Consider the following 23,412-nt stretch of genomic DNA (forward strand, 5'->3'; position numbering starts at 1 on the left):
AAAAAAAAAAAAGAGAGAGAGAGAGAGAGAGACAAGGTTTCACCATGTTGGCCAGGCTGTTCTCGAACTCCTGACCTCAGGTGATCCACCCACCTTGGCCTTCCAAAGTGCTAGGATTACAGGTGTGCACCACCACACCTGGCCTGACAATGTTTTTTATTTCTATCACTTCCTTTTGATTTTTTCTTATAGCTTCTATCTCTGCTTACGTCACCCATCATTCTTGCATGTTGTATGCTTTTCCCATTAGAGCCTTTTGCATGTTAATCAGTTATTTTACATTTGTGATCTGATAATTCTAAAATCTCTGCCATATCTGAGTCTGGTTCTAATGCTTGTTTTGTCTTTTTTTTTTTTTAAAGATAGGGTTTCACCATGATGGCCAGGCTGGTCTTGAACTCCTGACCTCAGGTGATCCACCCACCTCGGCTTCCCAAAGTGCTAGGATTACAGGTGTGAGCCACCGTGCCTGGCCTTATTTTGTCTTTTCAGACATTTTGTCTTTTAGCATGACTTGTAATTTTTTGTTGATAGCTGGACATGATGTATTGGATAAAAGAAACAGCCAAACTAAGGTAATGTTAGGTTTTAAAATCTGGGTAGGGCTACTGTTTGTAGTATAGGTGTTACAGGCTAAATTTTCCTTGCTATATTGTCCTTGCTATTATCTCCCCTGTTATCTTTGAGTTTCCCTAGAGATTCCTTCTTATGTAGAGTCTGAGGCTTGTAGTTTTTTTCACCTGTAATTCCCTGTTATTATACAGTAGCCTAATTGATATAATAAGGTATGGGAGAAGGTATGTTCTATAGTCCTGTGATTAAGTCTCAGTCAGTTAAGTCAGCCTGTGCCCCTGCTATGACCTTCAAAAATGCTTTCAGCTTTTTTTTTTTTTTTTTTTGGTCCATTTGGTGAGACAGGAAGGCTAGAGGCAGCTGGAGTTGGGTACTTCCTTTCCTGTAGGTCAGGTGGGTTCTGGTAAAATAGTTTCCCTTGAGAGCTGGCTTTTGTTAAGGAGAATTGAACACTTGGGCATATTGCAAAATGGTTACTTTCCCCATCCTCGTACCAGAAGTAAGAGGGGATTTTTCTCTGATCCTCACCTGAGAACCTGGTAGGTATTCTGGAGGCAAAACTATAAAAGTGCGGTGTCTCCCCTAAAAGTGGGCCTCCTGGAGTTTGTTTGTTTTAATTTAACAAAGTTTAACTGAGCAAAGAAAAATCTGTGAATTGGGCAGCTCCCAAAAGCAGAATAGGTTCAGAGTAACTGTAGGGTTGCCACACATGGTTACATAACATTTATGGACAGACTCCTGGAGCTTTTGATTCTTATTTTATTTTATTATTTTTTTTTTTAGATGAAGTTTCACTTTTGTCATCCAGGCTGGAGTACAATGGCATGATCTTGGCTCACTGCAAACTTTGCCTCCTGGGTTCAAGTGGTTCTCCTGCCTCAGCCTCCCAGGTAACTGGGATTACAGGCACCTGCCACCAGGCCCAGTTAATTTTTGCATTTTTAGTAAAGACAAGGTTTTGCCATGTTGGCCAGGCTGGTTTCGAACTACTGACCTCAGGTGGTCCACCTGAGTCTCCCAAAGTGCTGGGATTACAGGCATGAGCTACTGCGCGGGGCTGGAGCTTTTGATTCTTAAGTCCATCCATGTGGAGCCTCCAGCAACTCAGGAATTACAGCATAAATGTTCCTACTGTTACCGGCTCCAGCAACAGGCTTCTGCTCCCTGTAAGCTGTGGTTTTTTGTATTTGCCTTTCTAATTTGTGAGGCATTTTCTCTTTAACCTTAATTCTCTAATGGGTCTAAGTGTTGCTGATTTTTCAGTTTATTCAGCTTTTTTTCTTATTGTGAGGATGGGAGTGAAGACTTCCAATTTCTTTTTTTTTTTTTTTTTGAGATGAGGGTCTCACTCTGTCACCCAGGCTGAATGAAGTGCAATGGCGTGACGTTGGCTCACTGCAACCTCTGCCTCCTGGGTTCAAGTGATTCTCCTGCCTCAGCCTCCTGAGTAGCTGGGATTACAGACATGTGTCACCACCCTGGCTAATTTTTTGTATTTTTAGTACAGATGGGGTTTTACCATGTTGGCCAGGTTGGTCCTGAACTCCTGACATCAGGTGAGCCACCCACCTCAGCCTCCCAAAGTGCTGGGATTACAGACATGAGCCACCACGCCTGGCTCCAATTTCTTTATATTAGAAAATATAAATCAGACTAGAGACTGGAAATGGTTTTTTTTTTTTTTTTTGGTTGCTATTGGTTTTTTCGTTTTTGTTTTTAGACAGGGTCTTGCTGTCTCATCCAGACTGGAGTTCAGTGATGTGGCCATGGCTCACTGCAGCCTTGATCTTCCAGACTCAGGTAACCCTCCTTCCTCAGCCTCCTGAGTAGCTGCACCACCATGATGGCTGGCTAGTTTTTTAATTTTCTATGTTTTCTAGAGATGGAGTCTCGCAACATTGGCCAGGCTGGGTATTACTGGGTGTTTCTTTCTTTCCTCCTTTATTTTTCTGTATTTACTTATTCAGTGAATAGTTGAGTGTTTATTATCTACCAGGCACTGTTCTAGGCACTGGAGATATGGGGATATAGCAATGAAAAAACAAGGTAAATATTTTGTCCTTATGAAATTTATATTCTTGAGTGGGGAGACATAAGGAACAAATAAAACAGGCATCAGATGGTGATAGGTGGCAAGGAGAAAAAGAGGTAAGGGTGATAGGGAATACTGGGTACTGAATGGGGTACAGATATTTTAAACAGAGTGGTGAGAAATAGCTAATGCAACTAGCAATATAAAAAAGGAAGAAGATCAAACTAAAAACCGTTTTAGGAAGATAAATCCTTCGTGAATCCAAAGAAGCTCACAACTTAGATGTCGAAACTAGTTTCTACAAAAAGGGGAAAATGCAATTGACTTGGTTAAATATTCAGTATTAAATTTTATTGAATTTGTATTTAGAAAAGTTTCATTGATAGAACAGGCCTTACCCATTTTGCACATATATACATATGTACCACCTTTGCAGTGGCAACATATATATCCACACTATACACACATCACATTTATAAAGTAATAGTAAGGATAAGAAATGGAGTTGAATAAGTACTCCCCAAACATACACAAGAAAGTTAGCCTACTTTCCCTGTTTTTCACTACATCAGAGGCAAAATAAGAAATCTTTTAAGAAAATCCCAACAAGACAGGCTCATGGCAAAATGAATATGCTAAACTTGGAGGTTAGTTTAAGCATAGTATATGTCAGGTAATTTTGTGATTACCAAAGAGTTTTCACTTGAAAACTAAGACCTTTGCTGTTTATTTCACAATGTGAAATCAGTAGAACCTGAGGATACAAATCTCTGCAGTGATATTCTGTATTTACTCTTTTTTACACATTTTTGAATGCAATTTTGCCAGGGAAGAAAAGCTTACAGATGAATAAAATGTAATTGGGAAGAGTAGCCATAAAAATCAATGAAATAAGTGGCTGGGCAAAAGTCTCTGCAATACTAATATGCTGAATGGCTAATAAGTTACTTCATTTCAGCAAACAAATACCTAAATTCTTCTTGAAGAATTAACAGGCCTGATATTCAGGTTTGCTTTTGGCAAATGAGCATTTAAATACTCCAGAAAGGTAAGAGCCAGAAAACAGGAAGGTAAACTATGCTTTTAGAAATACTTTTACTTAGATTCTCCCAAGGTTTATATATACAGGTAAATTTTCTCTTATAACAATAGCTAAAATACCTACATAGGAGAAGGAAATCTCAAGGGAAAACTGTTAATTTTAAACTTTGTTATTTAAGAAACAAAATCCAACACCCTCCCTCCCCCTAAAATAGATCAGAGTTCATGCTAGGATTATGGTTTTAAAAGTAATGATTCATCCAACAGATATTGAATAATAGCACTACTAAGCTGTTTAAGAATAAAGCACAAACTTTGTATATACAAAGACTTAACTAATTCTTTGAGAGTTATAACTTAAGGACAAGGAAATAATTAAAATTATTGTTAAATTAAGTAGAATGCAAATCTCTATAGATGGTTTCCTGGAAAAGTGGTTTTGATAAGCTTTCCTAGCGTTGATCATCTTCAAAAAAGCATCAATAAACAGTCCATGTCACCTGCTTTAGTTTGTTTGGGCCTACTAATTGTTCCAACACTTCTCGTGAATGATCTATAAAACAAAACAATGAAACTATATTAATCCACAATAATAAAAAATGTTTAATGTTTCCTCATGTCTAACTGGAGGTGATGTTAACTATTATACAATAATTTAAAGGATTAAAGGAAGTGATTTATAAAGCACAGTATACAACTAACTCACTAATAATTAGTTAATGGTAGCCATCACTATTATTAGGTATAGTGCACCTATCATGGTAATACTTGTTTAAAAAACAAACAAACAAAAAAAACCAGGTATTTGTTGTTTTCTCTGTAATTTCATCATAATTTCACCAACCAGAGTAATGGTATTTTCACCATTAACCTGTGTTAATGGTTAATAACCTTTTTCAGGGTCTTAGCCAGAAATAGATGACTCACTGAAGTGAGGTGGCTGAACAGGATTTAATGAAGGGAATATTTACCAAAAAAGTGAGCAGGATTAAAGAAAGCCAGTAGGGATGTTAAACCACTTTGGGAAGCTGCAACACACCCAGAGTTAGAGGAGGTAGCAGTCACCAGAACGTGACAAGTTTACCTGTAGTTGAACATCTTTCCATGTCTGTGTAATACTATTATAAAGCAGGATTTTAAATAGATAACCATTATATAAATATACTGTAATTAAACCAATCTATATTATTGGGCATATAGATGGTTTTCAGTTTTCACAATGTACAGTTGTGATTTTGATATGGTTCCCATCTCAGCTTTAGAATGTCTTTACAAAATCTGAATTAAAGCAAAAATACTGACAAAATTTTGTTAGTTTATTCATAAGTTTAACAAACTTGTTTCCAGAGATACAACCTATGTTTTATGTACAACGTATCTCTAACCCAGTCTTGGAAATCCTGTAATTTGGTGGTTCCTAGACTTACAGATTTCACAGACCAGTAGGAAAAAAAAAAAAAAAAGATTGACTCAACATATATGGTGACCAAATTTTATTCTAAGTTAAACAAAATTAAGCAAAAATACCAAGGTTTATTGCCAGCAAAAGAACCAGAGTGTGTCTAGAAATGAGAAATTATCATTGGGAAAACAAAGGTTTATAATTCAGTTTTTTAAAAAAGCAGCTAGTAAGATAAATACAGTTTTATTCATGGTCATAAAAATATTATTGGTTATTGCAGAGGAAATCTAAATCAAAGATAGGTTCAAACTATGTTGAAAGTGAAAGAACAGACAAAGACGTAGCATTTAAATGGCAACCATGACAAAACTGGAGTGGCTATAGAAGAAGGGGGAACACTTTCCAATTCTTTCTGTGAGATCAGTTTTACCCTGATACTAAAGCCAGACAAAGACATCACATAAAAATAAAACTGCAGACCAGGATCTTTTATTAATATAGACTAAAAAATGCTTGACAAAACACCAGCACACCAAATCCAGCCACTAGAAGAAAGCATTACATACCATAACCAACAGATTTATCATAGGAATGCAAGGTTAGTTTAACATCTGAAAATTAATTAGTATGATATACTGTATTAATGTTCTATTCCTGCTATAACAATTACCACAAACTTAGTGGCTTAAAGCAAAAAATTTGTTATTGTACACTTTTGAAGGTCAAAATTAGAAAAAAATGGGTCTCATTGGGCTAAAATCAGGTGTGGGCAGGTCTGCATTACTTTTTAGAGGCAAGTCTGATCTTTTTTTTTTTTTTTTGAGGCTCTACAGGAGAATCTACTTCCTTGACTTTTCTAGCTTCTAGAGACCACCACGTTCCTTATATTCCTTCCTGCTTCTCTAAAGTGAGCAACATTGGGCAGAGTCCTTCTCAAGCTGCCATCTCTATGGTCCTTTTCTCTCCTTCTACTTTTAAGGACCCTTATCATTATATTGGGTCTAGATAGATAATCCAGGATAATCTGCCCATTTTAAGATCAACTGATTAGCAACTTTAATTCCATTGGCAACCTTATGTAACATAACATACTCATATTTTGGGCATTAGAACATGGATATCATTTGGTGGGTGGGAGCATTATTCAGCTTACCACCTACACCATTCCAGTAGAACAAAGAACTAAAACCACATGATCATCTCAATAGACAAACACCATTTGGCCAGGTGCGGTGGCTCACGGCCATAATCACAGACTTTGGGAGGCTGAGGAGGGCAGATCACCTGAGGTCAGGAGTTAAAGACCAGCCTGGCTAAGATGGCAAAACCCTGTCTCTACTAAAAATACAAAAAAAGTTAGCCAGGCATGGTGGTGGGTGCCTGTAATCCTAGCTACTTGGGAGGCCGAGGTAGGGGAATCACTTGAATTCAGGAGGCAGAGGTTGCAGTGAGCTGAGATGGTGCCACTGCACTCCAGCCTGGACAATAGAGCAAGACTCAGTTTCAACAAAAAAAAGAAAAAAGAAACACCATTTGACAAAAACCAATCCATTCAACCAACTAAGAAAAGAGAACTTCCTCAAGCTGATAAAGGGCATCTATGAAAAACCATAGCTGTCAGGGTACAGTGGCTCATGCCTACAATCCCAACACTTTGGGAGGCCATGGTGAGAGTATCACTTGAGCCCAGGAGTTCAAGACCAGCCTGGGAAATAGAGTGAGACCTTGTCTCTGCAAAAGAAATTTAAAAATAAGCCGAATGTAGTGGCACATGCCTGTAGTCCCAACTTCTCTGGAGGCTGAGGTAGGAGGATCTGCTTGAGCCTGGGAGGCAGAGATTGCAGGGAGTGTGTTTACACCACTGCACTCCAGCCTGAGCAACAGAGAAGGCCCAGTCTCAAAAATGAACAAGAAAAACCTATAGCTAATATCATACTTAATAGTGAAAAATTAATTTTTTTTTCCTAGGATCAAGACAAGACAAGGATGTTTACTTTTTTTTTTTTTTTTTTTTTTTGACAGAATCCTGCTCTTGTCTAGGCTAGAGTGCAATGGTGTGACCTTGGCTCACTGCAACCTCTGCTTCCCGGGTTCAAGTGATTCTCCTGCCTCAGCCTCCTGAGGAGCTGGGATTACAGGCACCCGCCACCACACCCAGCTAATTTGTATTTTTAGTGGAGACAGGGTTTCACCATGTTGGCCAGGCTGGTCTCAAACTCCTGACCTCAGGAGTTCGAGACCTGATTCACCTGCCTTGTCCTCCTAAAGTGCTGGAATTACAGGCACAAGCCACTGTGTCCAGCCAGGACGTCCACTCTTGCCATTTCTATCCAACATTGTACCAGAGGTTCTATCCATGGAAATTAGGCAAGAAAAAGAAATAAAAGGCATTCACGTTGGAAGGAAGAAGTAAAACTATTTGTAGATGACGTTATATTGTATATACAATATCCCAAGGAATTTACTAAAAAAATAGAATAAATGAGTTCAGCAAGGTACAAGAACAATATATAAAAATCAAATGTATTTCTATATAAGAACAATTAATAATCAAACGTATTGCTATACAAGAACAATTAATAACAATTAATAAATGAACTAGAAAATAACTCCATTGATGTTACCATCAAAAAGAACAGAATACTTAGGAATATATCGAATGAAAGTGAAAAACCTTTACTCTGAAAACCATATGACATTATTGAAAGACATTAAAGATCTAAATAAACAGACATCCATGTTCATAGATCAGAAGACTTAGTATTATTAAAATAGCAACATTTCCCAAATTGCCTACAGATTCAATGTAATTCATATCAAAATACAAGCTGGCTTTTTATTTTTTGCAGAAACCAATCAGATGGGGCCTGGCAGGGTGGCTGACGCCTGCAATCTCAGCACTTCGGGAGGCCACCGCAGGCAGATTGCTCAAGCTTAGTAGTTAGAGACCAGCCTGGGCAGCATGGTGAAACCCCACCTCTACTAAAAATACAAAAATTAGCCAGGAGTGGTGGTGCACACCTGTTGTCCCAGCTACTTGGAGGGCTGAGGTGGGACAGTCGCTTGAACCCTGGAGGTCAAGGCTGCAGTGAGCCGAGATGGCACTACTGCACTCCAGTCTGGGTGACAGAGACCCTGTCTCAACAACAAGAACAAAAATAAATTGATGATTCCAATATTTGTATGAGAATTGGAGGAACCCAGAACACTCAAATGCAATTTTGAAAAAGAACAAAATAGAGACATATACTTCCCAATTTCATTTTAGCTTGTGTTTCTATGATTATTTTGGCATTTTTTCAAATTGTGAATATGTTATCAAACATTATATATAAATATTTATCTTCTGTTTACATTTGTTACTCTTCTGTGGGAATTCACTATTGTACATTATAGGAAGATGCTTTTCCCTCCAGTAGTAAGCATCTAACATTTTAATGTAATTTAAAATTTTTGATGCTAGATGGCAGTATTATATTACAGTCTCCTTAGGCAGCTTCTTCCCATGAAGATAGAGTATTTAGGACTGTGGGTTTAAATAGTAGGAATATTCAATGACTTTTTTATGCTTCAGGGAAAACGATGGGGTTGCTAAGTATTTCATAATCCCTTGGCAGAATATTTTATAGAAACACATACTATCCAGACTGAAAAAGAGCTAATGGGTCACTTATGCTAATCATACAACTGATGCTTGATGGCACCTTCCTATCTGTTTCCCTATCCTAGTAACAGTTAAGCCACTTTACACCAAAGGCTCAGGAAAGAATTATAGATTGTGGTTCAGATGACTTAGGTTTTACTTCCAGTTCTATCAACTATTTCTAAGATGTGGGGCAAACCACTTAAATCAATTGTATCTCTGTTCCCTTCTCTTTAAAATGAAGGAGTTGTATAGATGGCCCTGTTGGGGCTCAGAAAACGATTCCCCAAAGTATGGCACTTTGGCATGCTGAGTACTTTGAACTAGGACATTGGAAGGCCTCAGAATCAGCCTCAAAACCAAGGTCTCTGACCTTTTCCTGCCTTCCTATCTCTTACCCTTTATTCTCCCCAGGTGAGTCACAGAAACCAGGATTCCTCTTCCCCTAGGTGGGTCAGAGAAACTAGAACCCTTTTCCCCAAAGTAAGCCATAAAACCTAAAAATATTACTCTAAACTTCCCCAGCCTTTCAACCTAGGAGGTGGCCATAAAGAAATTCTCTGATCTATCCTTGTTGGATAGGAGGTCAGAGGGGCCCCGTCCTGTACCCTGGAAAAAGGAATGCCACAAAGGCCAAGAAGAATCCGAACAAACAGGCCTTGCAGGGTCTCTCCACTCTGTTACTATTAGCTCATTCCCTTCTCCAATCACATTTCTACATGGCTGTCCATGCTTCATAAGCATAAAAACAAGCAGTTTTTCCTGGGTGTTTGGTTCTTCATTTCTGAAGTCTCCTATAAATCTTTGACTAAATAAACCTGCTATGACTTTCTCTTATTAACCTGCCTTTTCCTATAGGACTGTCAGCCTTGACCCTTATGGTGGGTGAGGAAAGGTATTAAACCCTTCTGCCTCCCAACCTCTAAGCAACTGTTGACCAACTCTGTAAAAATCTATGACAATATAGATGACAAGATAAATGTATCTTTCAAAGATACATGAATCTTTGAAAGATTCATGGCAGGAGCATTTGGAGCACCAAGAATAAGAAGAAACTATGGGAAATACAAATTATTAACAAAGTATTTTTTTTTCAAATGTTCAAGGAAAATGTAATTTAGAGTTTGTTTGAGATGGAGTCTCGCTCTGTTGCCCAGGCTGTAGTGCAGTGGCGCAGTCTCAGCTCACTGCAACCTCCACCTCCTGGATTCAAGCAATTCTCCTGCCTCAGCCTCCTGAGTAGCCAAGATTACAGGGGTGTGCCACCATGCCCGGCTAATTTTTGTATTTTTAGTAGAGACAGGGTTTCATCATGTTGGTCAGGCTGGTCTCAAACTCCTGACCTTGTGATTTGACCGCCTTGGCCTCCAAAGTGCTGGGATTACAGGTGTGAGCCACCATGCCTGGCCCAATTTAGACATTATTATAGAACACACTGTGAAAAAAGTACGGCTTGAGCATATTTTTACAAATGATGATCAAAGTCCTAATGCTTCATTACAGTGATCTGGCAAAAAGAAATATGTCATGCAGGATCAGGAATGAATGAATGAATTAATGAGAAAACAGAATATAGAATTAAGACAACTATGAAATAAAAAAATGAGTTATCCCTTTAAGCAAAGAATCAGCTTTAAATAAAGGGAAATCCTGAAGCAAACCACTTGGGTCTTAAAATACTGTTTTGGGGCCAGGCGTGGTGGCTCACACCTGTAATACCAGCACTTTGGGAGGCTAAGGCAGGTGGATCACCTGAGGTCAGGAGTTTGAGACCAGCCTGGCTAACATGATGAAACCCCATTTCTACTAAAATTACAAAAAATTAGCCAGGCGTGGTGTTGCATGCCTGTAATCCCAGCTACTCAGGAGGCTGAGGCAAGAGAATTGCTTGAACCTGGGAGGTGGAGGTTGCAGTGAGCTATCACTCCATTGCACTCCAGCCTGGGCAACAAGAGCGAAACTCTGTCTCAAACAAACAAACAAACAATTCTGTTTTGGCTGGGCATGGCAGCTCATGCCTGTAATCCCAGCACTTTGGGAGGCTGTAGTGGGTGGATCGCTTGAGCCCAGGAGTTTGAGACCAGTCTGACCAATATGGCGAAACCCTGTCTCTATTTCTAAATGAATAAATAAAATTTTAAAATACTGTTTTTGGCTCTTTGTTGCAAATCTTGACATTTATATTATCCAGAATCTAAGTAAAGAACTTGCCTTTAATTAGGTTGAAACAAATCCTCAGATATGACTAAAATTCAGGTCAACTAAATCGAAAATGGCAGATTTCCTGATGGATTTTCCTGCCTCTCAGTGTAAAACATAAGGACTCTCTAACTGCTTTATTGCCCTTCTAAAATCCTCCATGTCTTTGAATACTGTGAAACATGCTTAACTACGAGAAATGCATGTCTGTTGCAGGAGATTACAAAGGTATGTAAGTTGAACTTACTGCCAATCATTTCAGACACAATTGAATTAAAATGATTTAGTAAGTTTAAAAACTATTTTCATCCTGTTATGACATCTATAAAACTATAATTTTCATATTTCAAATAGCAGCTTAGTTTTTATCTCTTCTGCAGAAACCAACTCAAGAGTGCTTCTAACAGTTTCAAGTCTTAATTGATAATGTGAAGTTATATTTTAGTCCGACTAACGTTAAGAAATTTTATAAATACTTAGAAACATAGTAGAGAAGATAGGTTAATTCAGGAGATCTGATGAGAAATGACAGTGAGCACTGCTAATTTAATTTGGGTGTCAGGTTGTTTTGAGGGTAACAATATTATAATTGCACATGCATATGCAAGTATAGTAAATACTTTCTATAGAGTATAAATGTTATTGTCTTCAATACTCATATGTGAGCAATCATATGAACATATAAATACGAGGAATCATGTTTTATAAGGTGTCACGAAGAAAGAAAGGACTTCCATTTATCAAACAGAAAAAAAAAAAAACCCCACAAACACAACCAGCATTTATCTTCCTTGGAAAAAGAAGAAATAAAAAATCAAATGTAAGGTGAACACTTTACTTCCATTCAATAATGTTAGCAAAAATATAACATTATAGAAGATTTAGGGGTATTGATGGGAAAGTGGGAGAAGTAGAAAAAATCTCGGTAGTTAAAATTTCTTTAGCTTTTTTCTCTTTAAAGAAACTATTAATAAAATCCATTTTATATGAACTATTTTTAAAAATTTATTTTTTTGATGTGATGACTCAAGGTTGAATACATTGTATGAACTCTTGCATTATTATGTTTATTTTTTTTAATTTTTGAGATGGAGTTTTGCTCTTGTTGCTCAAGCTGGAGTGCAGTGGCACAATTTCAGCTCACCATAACCTCTGCCTCCCTGGTTCAAGCAATTCTCCTGCCTCAGCCCCCCAAGTAGCTGGGATTACAGGCATGCACCATCACGTCCGGCTGATTTTTGTATTTTTTGTAGAGACAGGGTTTCGCCATATCGGCCAGGCTGGTCTTGTAGTCCTGATCTCAGGTTATCTACCCGCCTTGGCCTCCCATAGTGCTGGGATTACAGGTGTGAACCACCATGCCCAGCCTCTTGCATTATTATTAATATTAGATCTCTCAATGTTATGATAATTGGCCAATAGGCACATGGGAAAGTTGAGATCCATAAGAGTTAAGTGATGCATTCGATGTTTTGGAGAGATGGCAACGGATGGGGTCAGTGCTCATTTCGCTATATCTTAAGATTTTAGTTTTAGTCTTAGCACTATTATTGTTTTTTTAGAGACCGAGTCTCAGTTAATGTGCAGGCTTGTTTCAAGCTCCTCAGGCCTCAAGCGATCCTCCCACCTCAGCCTCCTGAGTAGCTGGGACTACAGGCATGCACCACCATGCCTAGCTAATTTACAAATTTTTTTATAGATGCAGGGTTTCACTATGTTGCCCAGTCTGGTGTCAAATTCCTGGGTTCAAGCTATCCACCCACCTCAGCTTCCCAAAGTGCTGGGATTACAGGCGTGAGCCACCGCATCCTACCACAAATGACATTTTAATATCTCACTTTCTTATTCTGTGAAATCAGGGATCAGAAAAATAACATAATAAAATATGATGGAGTTGGCTAGGTTAATCAAAAAAGTGTTCCATGCTAGAAATTTGGAAATGCTTGGATAAACAAAGTTAAACAGTTTCTTATCTATAGTATTTCTCAGAGCGTTTGACAAATTAACATTCATAATAGTGGCATGTTGCACTTCACAAACTTTTTGGACATATAAACACTTTTTATTTTATGTTATGCCATACTATGTAACTGTAGTTAATCTGAAGGATTTCAGGGCAGAACAAAGAAAAAGAATGTGACCACAAGGTGGCAGTGGGACACAACAAGCTCTTTTTGGACTGCACTTTGACAGGTTTGCATGCAGGGAAGTCCCTCACAGCATGAAAGCTGCCAAAGGCAACAACAGTGTAGGGCTAGGGCAGCCACTACTGAGAATGGGGAGGGTAAGAGAATTCCTGGAGGACTAGAGAGAGGGTGTATGTGTCATGATGTTGTTTAGCAGAAAGATGGGGGGATCTCTGGGTTAGAGAGCTCCAAAGGACAGCAGTGGGTTGGGGGTCTTTTATACGCCAGGGTTTTTACCTTATCTACGGGTAGTAGATGTTGAGTGTAGTTTGCAGGGTATGTAAAGCAGGTGGGCTCTAGATGGCTAACAGTTTGCTTATTTAGGCCATACTTAAACAATTGGATGCGTAAAAGTTGGATTTGGTGCTGAGGGGCTTTTGAGCTAACAGTCCTGGTTGCTGTGAAGAAGTAAACAACACAGGGCCCAAAAGGTCATTTTTAGATCATTTATGTAACAGTAATACCTAGTCCAGCATTAACCAACTGTGATCCAAAAGTATTTCTATTCTATTCCAAATATTTTGAACTCCTGCCATTTCTGTCTACTTTCACCACTTCTGGCAGCCACATGAAAATATAAGAAGTGATTTGGAAGGGATATGCTATTCAATTCTTTTCTTTTCTTTGAGACAGCGTCTCACCCTGTCACTCAGGAGTACAGTGGTACAATCTTGGCTAACTGCAACCTCTGCCTCCCAAGCTCAAGTGATCCTCCTGCCTCAGCCACCAGAGTAGCTGGGATTACTGGCATATGCCACTGTGCCCAGCTAATTTTTGTATTTTTAGTAGAGAGTGGGTTTTGCCAAGTTGGCCAGGATCGTCTCAAACTCGTGACCTCAAGTGATCTACCTGCCTTAGCCTCCCAAAGTGTGGGGCTACAGGTGTGAGCTAACATGCCTGAACAAAAAAGGATATGCTATTCTTGCTGCAAATGCTGAAGTTCACTGATAATTTTTCTTTACCATAAAGCAGTGGTTCCCAAAGTATGATCTGCATTTTTTTTTTTTGGAGACAGAGTCTCCCTCTGTCACCAAGTGCAGTGGTGCAATCCCAGCTTACTGCAACTTCTGTTCAAGCAATTCTCCTGCCTCAGCCTCCTGAGTAACTGGGACAACAGGCGTGCACCACCAGGCCCAGCTAATTTTTTGTACTTTTAGTAGAGATGGGGTTTCCACCATGTTGGCCAGGATGGTCTCGATCTCTTGACCTCATGATCTGTCCGCCTCGGCCTCCCAAAATGCTAGGATTATAGGCATGAGCCACCGCACCTGGCCTGATCTGCATATTCTATAGTTTGAGACCCTTTCAGGGATGTGAGCTGAACTAGTCACTTTTCTCATGGAACATCATTTTTACTTTTTAAAAGAATGACTGATACGGTTTGGCTGTGTCACCACCCAAATCTCATCTTGAACTATAGCTATCACAATTCTCACATGTTGTGAGAGGGACCCGGTGGGAGGTAATTGAATCATAGGGGCAAGTCTTTCCTGTGCTGTTCTTGTGATAGCAAATTAGTGTCATGAGATCTGATGGTTTCAAAAGGGGAAACCCCTTTCACTTGGCCCTCATTCTCACTCGTCTGCTGCCATGTAAGACATGCCTTTTGCCTTCAGCCATGATTGTGAGGCTTTCCCAGCCATGTGGAACTGAGTCCATTAAACCTCTTTTTCTTTATAAATTACCCAGTCTCAGGTATGTCTGTATCAGCAGGGTGAAAACAGACTAATACAGTGACTGGCAGTGTAAGGTTATTCTTACTTGAGTACTTGGCAGAGTATTTTGTGAAAATGGGAGAAATGAGGCTATCGTTTCAAAGAAAACAAATGACAAGGATTTGTTATCAGTGATAAAACTTTAGCTTTCAAGTGAAGTTTGGAAGCCTTGTAGCTGCCACTGTGATCTTGAAAGCTATCCAGGTCCTTTCTAATGATATCAGCCATGATATTAACAACTGATTTTTGTTTTGGATAATGAAATGTATCAATATATAAGACATTTATATAACTCAGAGAACCAATATTTTCCAAACTGCCAATGCATGATGTTACAAAATTATGCATGGGTAAAGATCAACTCAAAATTCAAGACAGACTAGTGGATCATAACACGAATGTATGAAAAGTTCATTGATATGTTTTTGACTTCCACATTGCAATAGCCCTTAAGCAATTACCATGTGCTGAGTTTTGGGGTATCAAAGGAAAGTATCCACAATGATCTGAAAAGTGATGATCTGAATGAAAATGTATCTCTTTTCTAGGTAATAGATTCATAATTTTTAAAAAATGAATGTCTACTAAAAATTTATGTTTTAATACAAATTTTAATTTAACAAATATAACATACATAAAGAAAAACTCTTTTGAATCCTGTAAATGGGTCCTGTGGCCTATTTGAAAAATACTACCAGAAAGTATTATTTCAATTACTGAAACCTACAAATGGTTAAGTATTTTCTCATCACCAACATAAAAATATGAAGTAAAACCAATAGAATTGCTCTGAAACATAAGGGGAAATACAAAATCTAAGGTGCTTCTTCAGTGAATTACATTTATATCAAATATCTTTTAGATTTTTATAATTGTAATTAAATTTTGTTTTCTATAATTTTTTGTTGTTGTTGAGATGGAGTTCCTTCTGTTGCCCAGGCTGGAGTGCAGTGGTGCAATCGAAGCTCACTGCCACCTCTGCCTTCCAGGTTCAAGTCATTCTGCCTCAGCCTCCCAAGGAGCTGGGATTACAGGCACCTGCCACCACACCTGGCTTATTTTTGTACTTTTAGTAGAATCAGGGTTTCACCATGTTGGCCAGGCTGGTCTTGAACTCCTGACCTCAAGTGATCCGCCCACCTCAGCCTCCCTAAGTGCTGGGATTACAGGCATGAGCCACTGTGCCTGGCCTATAATGGTATTTTAATTTGCATGTTGAACAAGGATGGATCTTAAGGTACAACATTAACAGCAACTCTACTTTTGTCTCCCTTAGTCCCTCTAAAGCTGTTCATTGAAGGATTATTCTTCCCCTGCTCCTGAATGAAAATTCAGTTAATACTATGACTTTCTAATTATTTCCACTATATACGCTAAATCACATTTTAAGTTGCAAAACATAGACTCTCTTTGTTGAGATCCCACCCATCGCACTCTGCACCCATCCTTCTAGGATGGCTCTCCCTCCCACTATGCCCAATCTGACTGGTGGGAAACATGTATACATCCTCAAATTCTGGGAATTTAGGCTGATTCTAATGAAGCAGTGGAAACCTTTCACTTCTGTCTAAGCAGCTGATCTATGCCCACTCCCAACTGCAGAGGACATGTAACAGGCCCTCTGCCACCCTCTCATGGGGCTCTAGGTGAAAGGTTAAGCAGCAGCATGAATTTGGTTCTCAATATTTCTTTTGAAAAGCTGCAGCTCTGCCATGTCTTTCACTTTCGAATTTTATATCTACTGAGTCTTGCTAACTTAATTTTAATTTCCAATTATAGAATAATATAATTTTACTTTTATAATAAAGAATTAATTATACCTATTTATGAGTATCTATTATATGTATAATACTGTACTATATATGAAAGACAGACAAATACTTACATGGCATAATCCTGTCCTTTAGAAGTTTACAGTTGAGTAGGTAAGGTCAGTGTTTTCAGCCATTACGTAGATGTGAAAAGATTTAGTGTGATTATGCTTTCCTGGTTTCTGGAATCAAACCAACTAGGCATTTATCTTAAATCCATGATATGTTAACGTATCTTTGGTTACTAGTGATCTCCGTAATGTCATGATTTATCTCAAAAGACTCCTTGGTTTGAAAATCTGATTAACCACTCCAGTATATTTTCTAGACTTGAAAATTGGTATTTAGACTGGGCATGGTAGCACACACCTGTAATCTCAGCACTTTAGAGACCGAGGTGAGTGGATCACCTGAGGTCAGGAGTTCAAGTTCAGCCTGGCCAACAAGGTGAAACTCCATCTCTATTAAATATGCAAAAATTATCTGGGCATGGTAGTGCATGCCTGTAATCCCAGCTACTCCAGAGGCTGAGGCAGAAGAAGTGCTTGAACCCGGGAGGTGGAGGTTGCAGAGAGCTGAGATTGTGCCACTGCCCTCTAGCCTGGGTGACAAAGTGAGACGCTGCCTCAAAAAAAAATAAAAAAGAAAACTGGTATTTGTTCCTTACCTCTATAGATGCTTTTCAACCTATGATGGGGTTACACCCTGATAAGCCCATTATAAGTCAAAAATACACAAAATCGAAAATGGGTTCAATATACCTAACTTACCAAACAACATAGCTTAGCCTAGCCTACATTAAACATGCTCAGAACACTTAAATTAGCCTACAGTTAGCCAAAATTATCTGACGCAAAGCCTATTTTATAATAAAGTGTTAAAAATCTCATGTAATCTATTGAATACTATACTGAAAGTGAAAAAAATGGTTGCATAGGTTCTTGAAGTATGGCTTTACTGAATGCATACAGCTTTTGCACCATTGTAAAGTCAAAAAACTGTAAATTGATCATTGTAAGTCAGGGATCATCTGTGTTCTGACAGCCACCACACCTGGCCAATTAATTTTTAATAGTTTAAAAATAATTCACATGATATAAAATTCAAAAGATACAAAAGGGTATACAATGACAGTTTTCCTGCTCTTGTCCCTTTACAACTTTCTGTGGAGTTAACCACAGTTTCTTTTTTTCTTTTCTTTTTTTTTTTTTTTTTTGACACAGGGTCTCACTCTGTCACCCAGACTGGAGTGCAGTGGCATGACCATGGCTCACTGCAGCGTCAACCTCCCAGGCTCAAGTGATCCACCCGCCCTAGCCTCCCTGGGTGCTGGGATTGCAGGCATAAGCCACTGCACCCAGCCACCAGTGTCTAATATGTCCTTGCTAGCTCTAGTTTCTTAAGAAATATGTTTGCATAAAGTAAGATCTAATCTTCACTACAGATGTCACTGATACCCAAATACAATCTATGGTTACAGCCTCAGTTAAGGTTAGCAATCTAAAAATAAAAGTGAGAAGCTGTCAAAGGGACTTCCTAAAAATAAAAGAGAAGTTGTCAAAGGAACTTCCTAAAACTGAAAGAGAAGTTGTCAAAGGAACTTCCAGGATAATAACTTAACCTACAGAATAATCGTTTAGACTGGCTGGGCTCGGTGGCTCACGCCTGTAATCCCAGCACTTTGGGAGGCTGAGGCTGGTGGATCACGAGATCAGGAGTTCAAAACCAGCCTGGTCAATATGATGAAACCCCATCTGTACCAAAAATACAAAAATTAACTGGACATGGTGGTGCAGGCCTGTAGTCTCAGCTACTTGAGAGGCTGAGGTAGGAGTATCACTTTAACCTGGGAGGCAGAAGTTATAGTGAACCGAGATTATGCCTCTGCCCTCCAGCCAGGGTGACAGAGCAAGACTCCATCTCAAAAAAAAAAAAAAAATTGTTTAGACTGTAATTAAAGAAATGAGCTGGAATTAAAGAAATGACTGGGCATAACTACTGATTTACAAGTGAGATCCAGTTTATATTATGGTATGAGATCTATTATAGGGGTAATATGAAAGGGTGAGGCGCCATGGTTTCTACGGTAGGAGGATATATACCATGGCTCTTATACATGCTAAATGAGCTATTGCTACTTTGTTCTCCTTCAGTGAAGAGCCACATTAGCCTAAGAGTCCAAATTATTCTGATCTTAATGTCTACAGTTTGGTAACAGTTAAGAAGTCATTTAGTGTATCTGATAGATGTAATATTGTAAATTTGAAATTTTCTTATTGTTTATATAAAGCATCATGTTCAATATCATGAACACAACCATTGCTCCCATCATCATCCTCTTCATAGCTAACATTTATTGAGCACTAGTCACCACCACCACCTCATTCACCATGTTGGCCAGGATGGTCTTGATCTCCTAACCCTCGTGATCCACCCACCTCGGACTCCCAAAGTGCTGGGATTACAGGCGTGAGCCACCGTGCCCAGCCTTATCATGACTAACATTTAGTGAGCTCTTACTATGTGCAAGGCCACCATATAAAGAATTCACAGATAATCATTACCAAGTCTACGAGGTAGGTACTTTCATTATGCCTGTTTTACAGATGAGGAAACTGAATAATGAAATGGGTTAAGTAATATGCTCAAGGTCACACAGTTAGTAAAAGATGAAGCCAGGATTTGAACCCAAGCAGTCTATCTCACTAACCTGTTATCAAGGGGCATCCATGGAAGAGTAATATGCGTATCTGAGGACAGTAAGTAAGGACAGCTTCAACAGCCCCATCAGTCAGATTTACACAATGTCCCATATGAATCTCCTATGCAAAAATAAAGAAAATAAAGTCTAATGAAAACATAGATCTATAATAACAATATGAACAATTTTGAGAAACACAGTTTCTTTATCCATTTGTTGATTGATGGGCATTTGGGTTGGCTCCACATTTTTGCAATTGCAAATTGTGCTGCTATAAACGTGTGTGCAAGTATCTTTTTCATATACTGACTTCTTTTCCTCTGGGTAGATACCCAGTAGGGGGATTGCTGGATCAAATGGTAGTTCTACTTTTAGTTCTTTAAGGAATTTCCACACTGTTTTCCACAGTGGTTGTACTAGTTTCCATTCCCACCAGCAGTGTAGAAGTGTTCCCTCTTCACTGCATCCATACCAACATCTATTATTTTCTTCTTTTTTCTTTTTCTTTTTTTTTGAGACAGAGTCTCAGCTCTGTCATCTAGGCCTGAATGCAGTGGTGTGATCTTGGCTTACTGCAACTTCCACCTCCTGGGTTCAAGAGATTCTCCTGCCTCAGTCTCCCAAGTAGCTGGGATTACAGGTGCACGCCACCACACCCAGCTAATTTTCATATTTTTAGTAGAGTTGGGGTTTCACCATGTTGGCCAGGCTGGTCTTAAACTCCTGACCTTTGGTGATCCACTCACCACGGCATCCCAAAGTGCTGGGATTACAGGCATGAGCCACCATGCATGGCCTGATTTTTTTATTATGGCCATTCTTGCAGGAGTAAGGTGGTATCACATTGTGGTTTTGGTTTGCATTTCTGCAATCATTAGTGATATTGAACATTTTGTCATGTTTTTGGCCATTTGTACATATTCTTTTGAGAATTGTCTATTCATGTCCTTAGCCCACTTTTTGATGGGACTGTTTGCTTTTTTCTTGCTAACTTGTTTGAGTTTGTTCTAGATTCTGGATATCAGTCCTTTGTCAGATGTATACATTGTGAGGATTTTCTCCCACTCTGTGGGTTATCTGTTTACTCTGCTGACTGTTCCTTTTGCTGTGCAAAGGCTCTTTAGTTTAATTAAGTCCCAGCTATTTATCTTTGCATTGAATGGTAAAATTATAAATAAATTATAGCATATCCATGCTATGGAATACTACTTAGCAATAAAAAGGAATGAAATATTAACATATGCAACAACATGGATCAGTCTTGCAAACATTATGCTAAGTGAAAGAAGTAAAAGAAATAAAAACCAAAATACTATATTATATTTTGCAGAATTCCATTTATATAAAATTGAATTTATATACAATTGTAGAAAAGGAAAAACAATGACAAAGTAAATCAGTGGTTGCCAAAGAGAGGGTCACAGAAGGGGATCAACTACAAAGGACCAGAGACCAAAAAAAAAATAAATAAATAAAAGAAAACCACAGAGAAAACAGAAAACTTTTTAGGGTGATGAAAAGGTTCTATATATTAATTGTGGTAGTGGTTATATGGCTGTATAACATTTGCCAAAATTTATCTAATTATACACATAAAATGAATGAATTTTCTTGTATGTAAATTATAATTCAGTTGCACCTGAAAATTTTCAGAAAACATAATTCTGAATAACACAAGTTGTAAAAGGACATATATATTATGAAACTATATAAAACAATGCTATATCTTATTTATGGATTTATACATAGTAGGAAAAGGATCCATTTCTGTCTCAGCAAGGTCCACAGGAAAAAAAGAAAGAAAAAGTTCAAGCGATTCTTCTGCCTCAGCCTCCAGAAACCAAAATCCTGGGATAAAAGACTTCTTAATATATTTAGAAATAGGTTACAAGTGCATTAGCCATTCAATTCAAAGGATGTACACAAATTTGAGATCTTTTTTGGGCCGGGTGTGGTGGCTCACACCTGTAATCCCAGCACTTTGGGAGGCTGAGGCAAGAGGATCGCCTGAGGTCAGGAGTTTGTGAGAAGCCTGGCCAACATGGTGAAACCCTGTCTCTACTAAAAATACAAAATTAGCCGATGGCACACGTCTGTAGTCCCAGCTACTTGGGAGGCTGAGGCAAGAGAATTGCTTGAACCTGGGAGGTGGAGGTTGCAGTGAGCAGAGATTGTGCCACTGCACTCCAGCCTGGGCAACAGTGCAAGACTCTGTCTCAAAAAAAAAAATCTTTTTAAATGATCGTACAATGTGGCTATTGAAAAATAGAATGAAAGGATGGCAAGAGAATTAGTACTACTGGTAGAAATATCAGTCAGACCTGGAATCCTATTATAAATTTAGACTAATAAATATTCACAATCTTCATCCATAATGAGATGGTTCTTAAATCTGTTAGAAGCTAAAGCTTCTGGCAAATAAGACATTTTACTGGAAGTAAAATGAGTTTTTATTTTAAAATACCTTTATTTTATTTCCTTAACAGTTTATATTAACTCTGGCAATAAAGAGATAGAAACCCCCTCCCCCAAAAAAGTCCATAAAATACTTAACTGATAAAGCATTGGTTATCTGCTAGGTTTTAAAAATAATTTCTGAGAATATAAAAATTTAATCACCACTATCTTTAAAATTATTTTTAAATTACCTCTAATTTCTTGGCACAAGGTCCACTAACAAGTGCAATCACACCACTGTCAGATACCTAAGCAAAGGGAAAAAGAAACACAGCCCATGAGAGCAGACAATGGAAGTAGAATTTTTAAAAATGTATTACTTATTTAGATACAGTCTTATTGCTTCCCATTCAACAAACATGTGTTTTAGCCATATATCATATATACCTTCCACCCTTGTTACTTGAGAGGAATGTGCCAAAATATATTGCAATTACTTAACCATAAAAGCATGAAATAGTCAATAATTTCAACAAAACCAAAATGAACTAATTATTATATGTTCTTATTAGTCATGAAAATACATTTGGCAGACACATTTGGCCTATATGTCATTTACCTGAGTAGCTGAAAAGTCAACACACTGCAAAAACGGGCAGTTTTTTCCTAATGCATGTAAGGACACATCAGTAATACTTAAGCAGCCACCTAAATCGATGATCTTTAACAGCTGGCAATTGAGTGCAAGAGCAACGACTCCTTCATCAGTGAGATTGCAGCACCGTTTCAGAGAAGCTTCATGTAGGTATGAACAAGATGAAGCCACAGCTTTTATTCCTGAGGGAAAATATATCTTAATACAAACCCAATATTGGGGAAAAAAAGGTCTATAGAGGGGGAAAAAGGTTAGGATTCACTAATTCATCTAACAGTGACATTGAACAATGAAGTCTGTCTAGCTATAAAAAACTATGCATTGTACAAACTGTTAGGAGAGTGCCTGGTAAATTTAATCTAATGATTAATTCTTTTGTAATATGGCATCGAAGAAACCTTAACAAAATATGAACTGGCCATTTGTTGTTCCACTATACCAGGCAAAATATTTAAAATATAGACATATGCATCCATGATTTATTTAATCTTTATTTTTTAGTAATTTGAGACAGACTATCCCCATGTCACCCAGGCTGGAGTAGTGGTGCAATCTTGACTCATTTCAACCTCTACCTCCCAGGCTCAAGGTATTCTCCCTCCTCAGTCTCCCAAGTAGCTAGGACTACAGGGTACACTACCATGCCTGGCTAATTTTTGTATTTTTTGTAGAGATGCGGTGGGGGTGGGAGGCAGTTCACCGTGCTGGCCAGGCTGGCCGAACTCCTCAGCTCAAGCAGTCCACCAGCCTACCAGCTAAAAAAGTGCTGGGATTACTGGTAGAAGCCACCTAGCCTGGCCCATGTTTATGTTAAACATGTTTAAAATACAAGGTAATGACTTACCCAGTGTCTTTCTTAACATCGAGCACTGATTATAAGCAAGAATTCTGCCGGGCACGGTGGCTCAAGCCTGTAATCCCAGCACTTTGGGAGGCCGAGGCGGGTGGATCACGAGGTCGAGACCATCCTGGTCAACACGGTGAAACCCCATCTCTACTAAAAATACAAAAAATTAGCTGGGCATGGTGGCACGTGCCTGTAATCCCAGCTACTCGG

The 23,412-nt window shown here is 38.6% G+C and overlaps 1 protein-coding gene across 3 annotated transcripts in view; it reads right to left on the reverse strand.

Annotated features, from left to right (window-relative positions):
- Positions 1-2,930: 2,930 nt before the first annotated feature.
- AMN1 (antagonist of mitotic exit network 1 homolog) overlaps positions 2,931-23,412 on the reverse strand; it is a 59,893-nt gene continuing 39,411 nt past the window's right edge. The window contains exons 4-7 of one of the 3 annotated variants that reach the window (XM_017532172.2): positions 22,320-22,537; positions 21,952-22,008; positions 19,313-19,424; positions 2,931-4,199 (exon numbers count right to left, since the gene is read on the reverse strand). In XM_017532172.2, the coding sequence (XP_017387661.1) occupies positions 4,126-4,199; positions 19,313-19,424; positions 21,952-22,008; positions 22,320-22,537 (461 nt within the window). In that variant the 3' untranslated portion in view covers positions 2,931-4,125. The other 2 variants (XM_017532174.2, XM_037739866.1) reach the window with 2 other exon arrangements.

The sequence above is a fragment of the Cebus imitator genome, unplaced genomic scaffold (genome assembly GCF_001604975.1).
Source record: "Cebus imitator isolate Cc_AM_T3 unplaced genomic scaffold, Cebus_imitator-1.0 Scaffold76, whole genome shotgun sequence".
NCBI lineage: Eukaryota > Metazoa > Chordata > Mammalia > Primates > Cebidae > Cebus > Cebus imitator.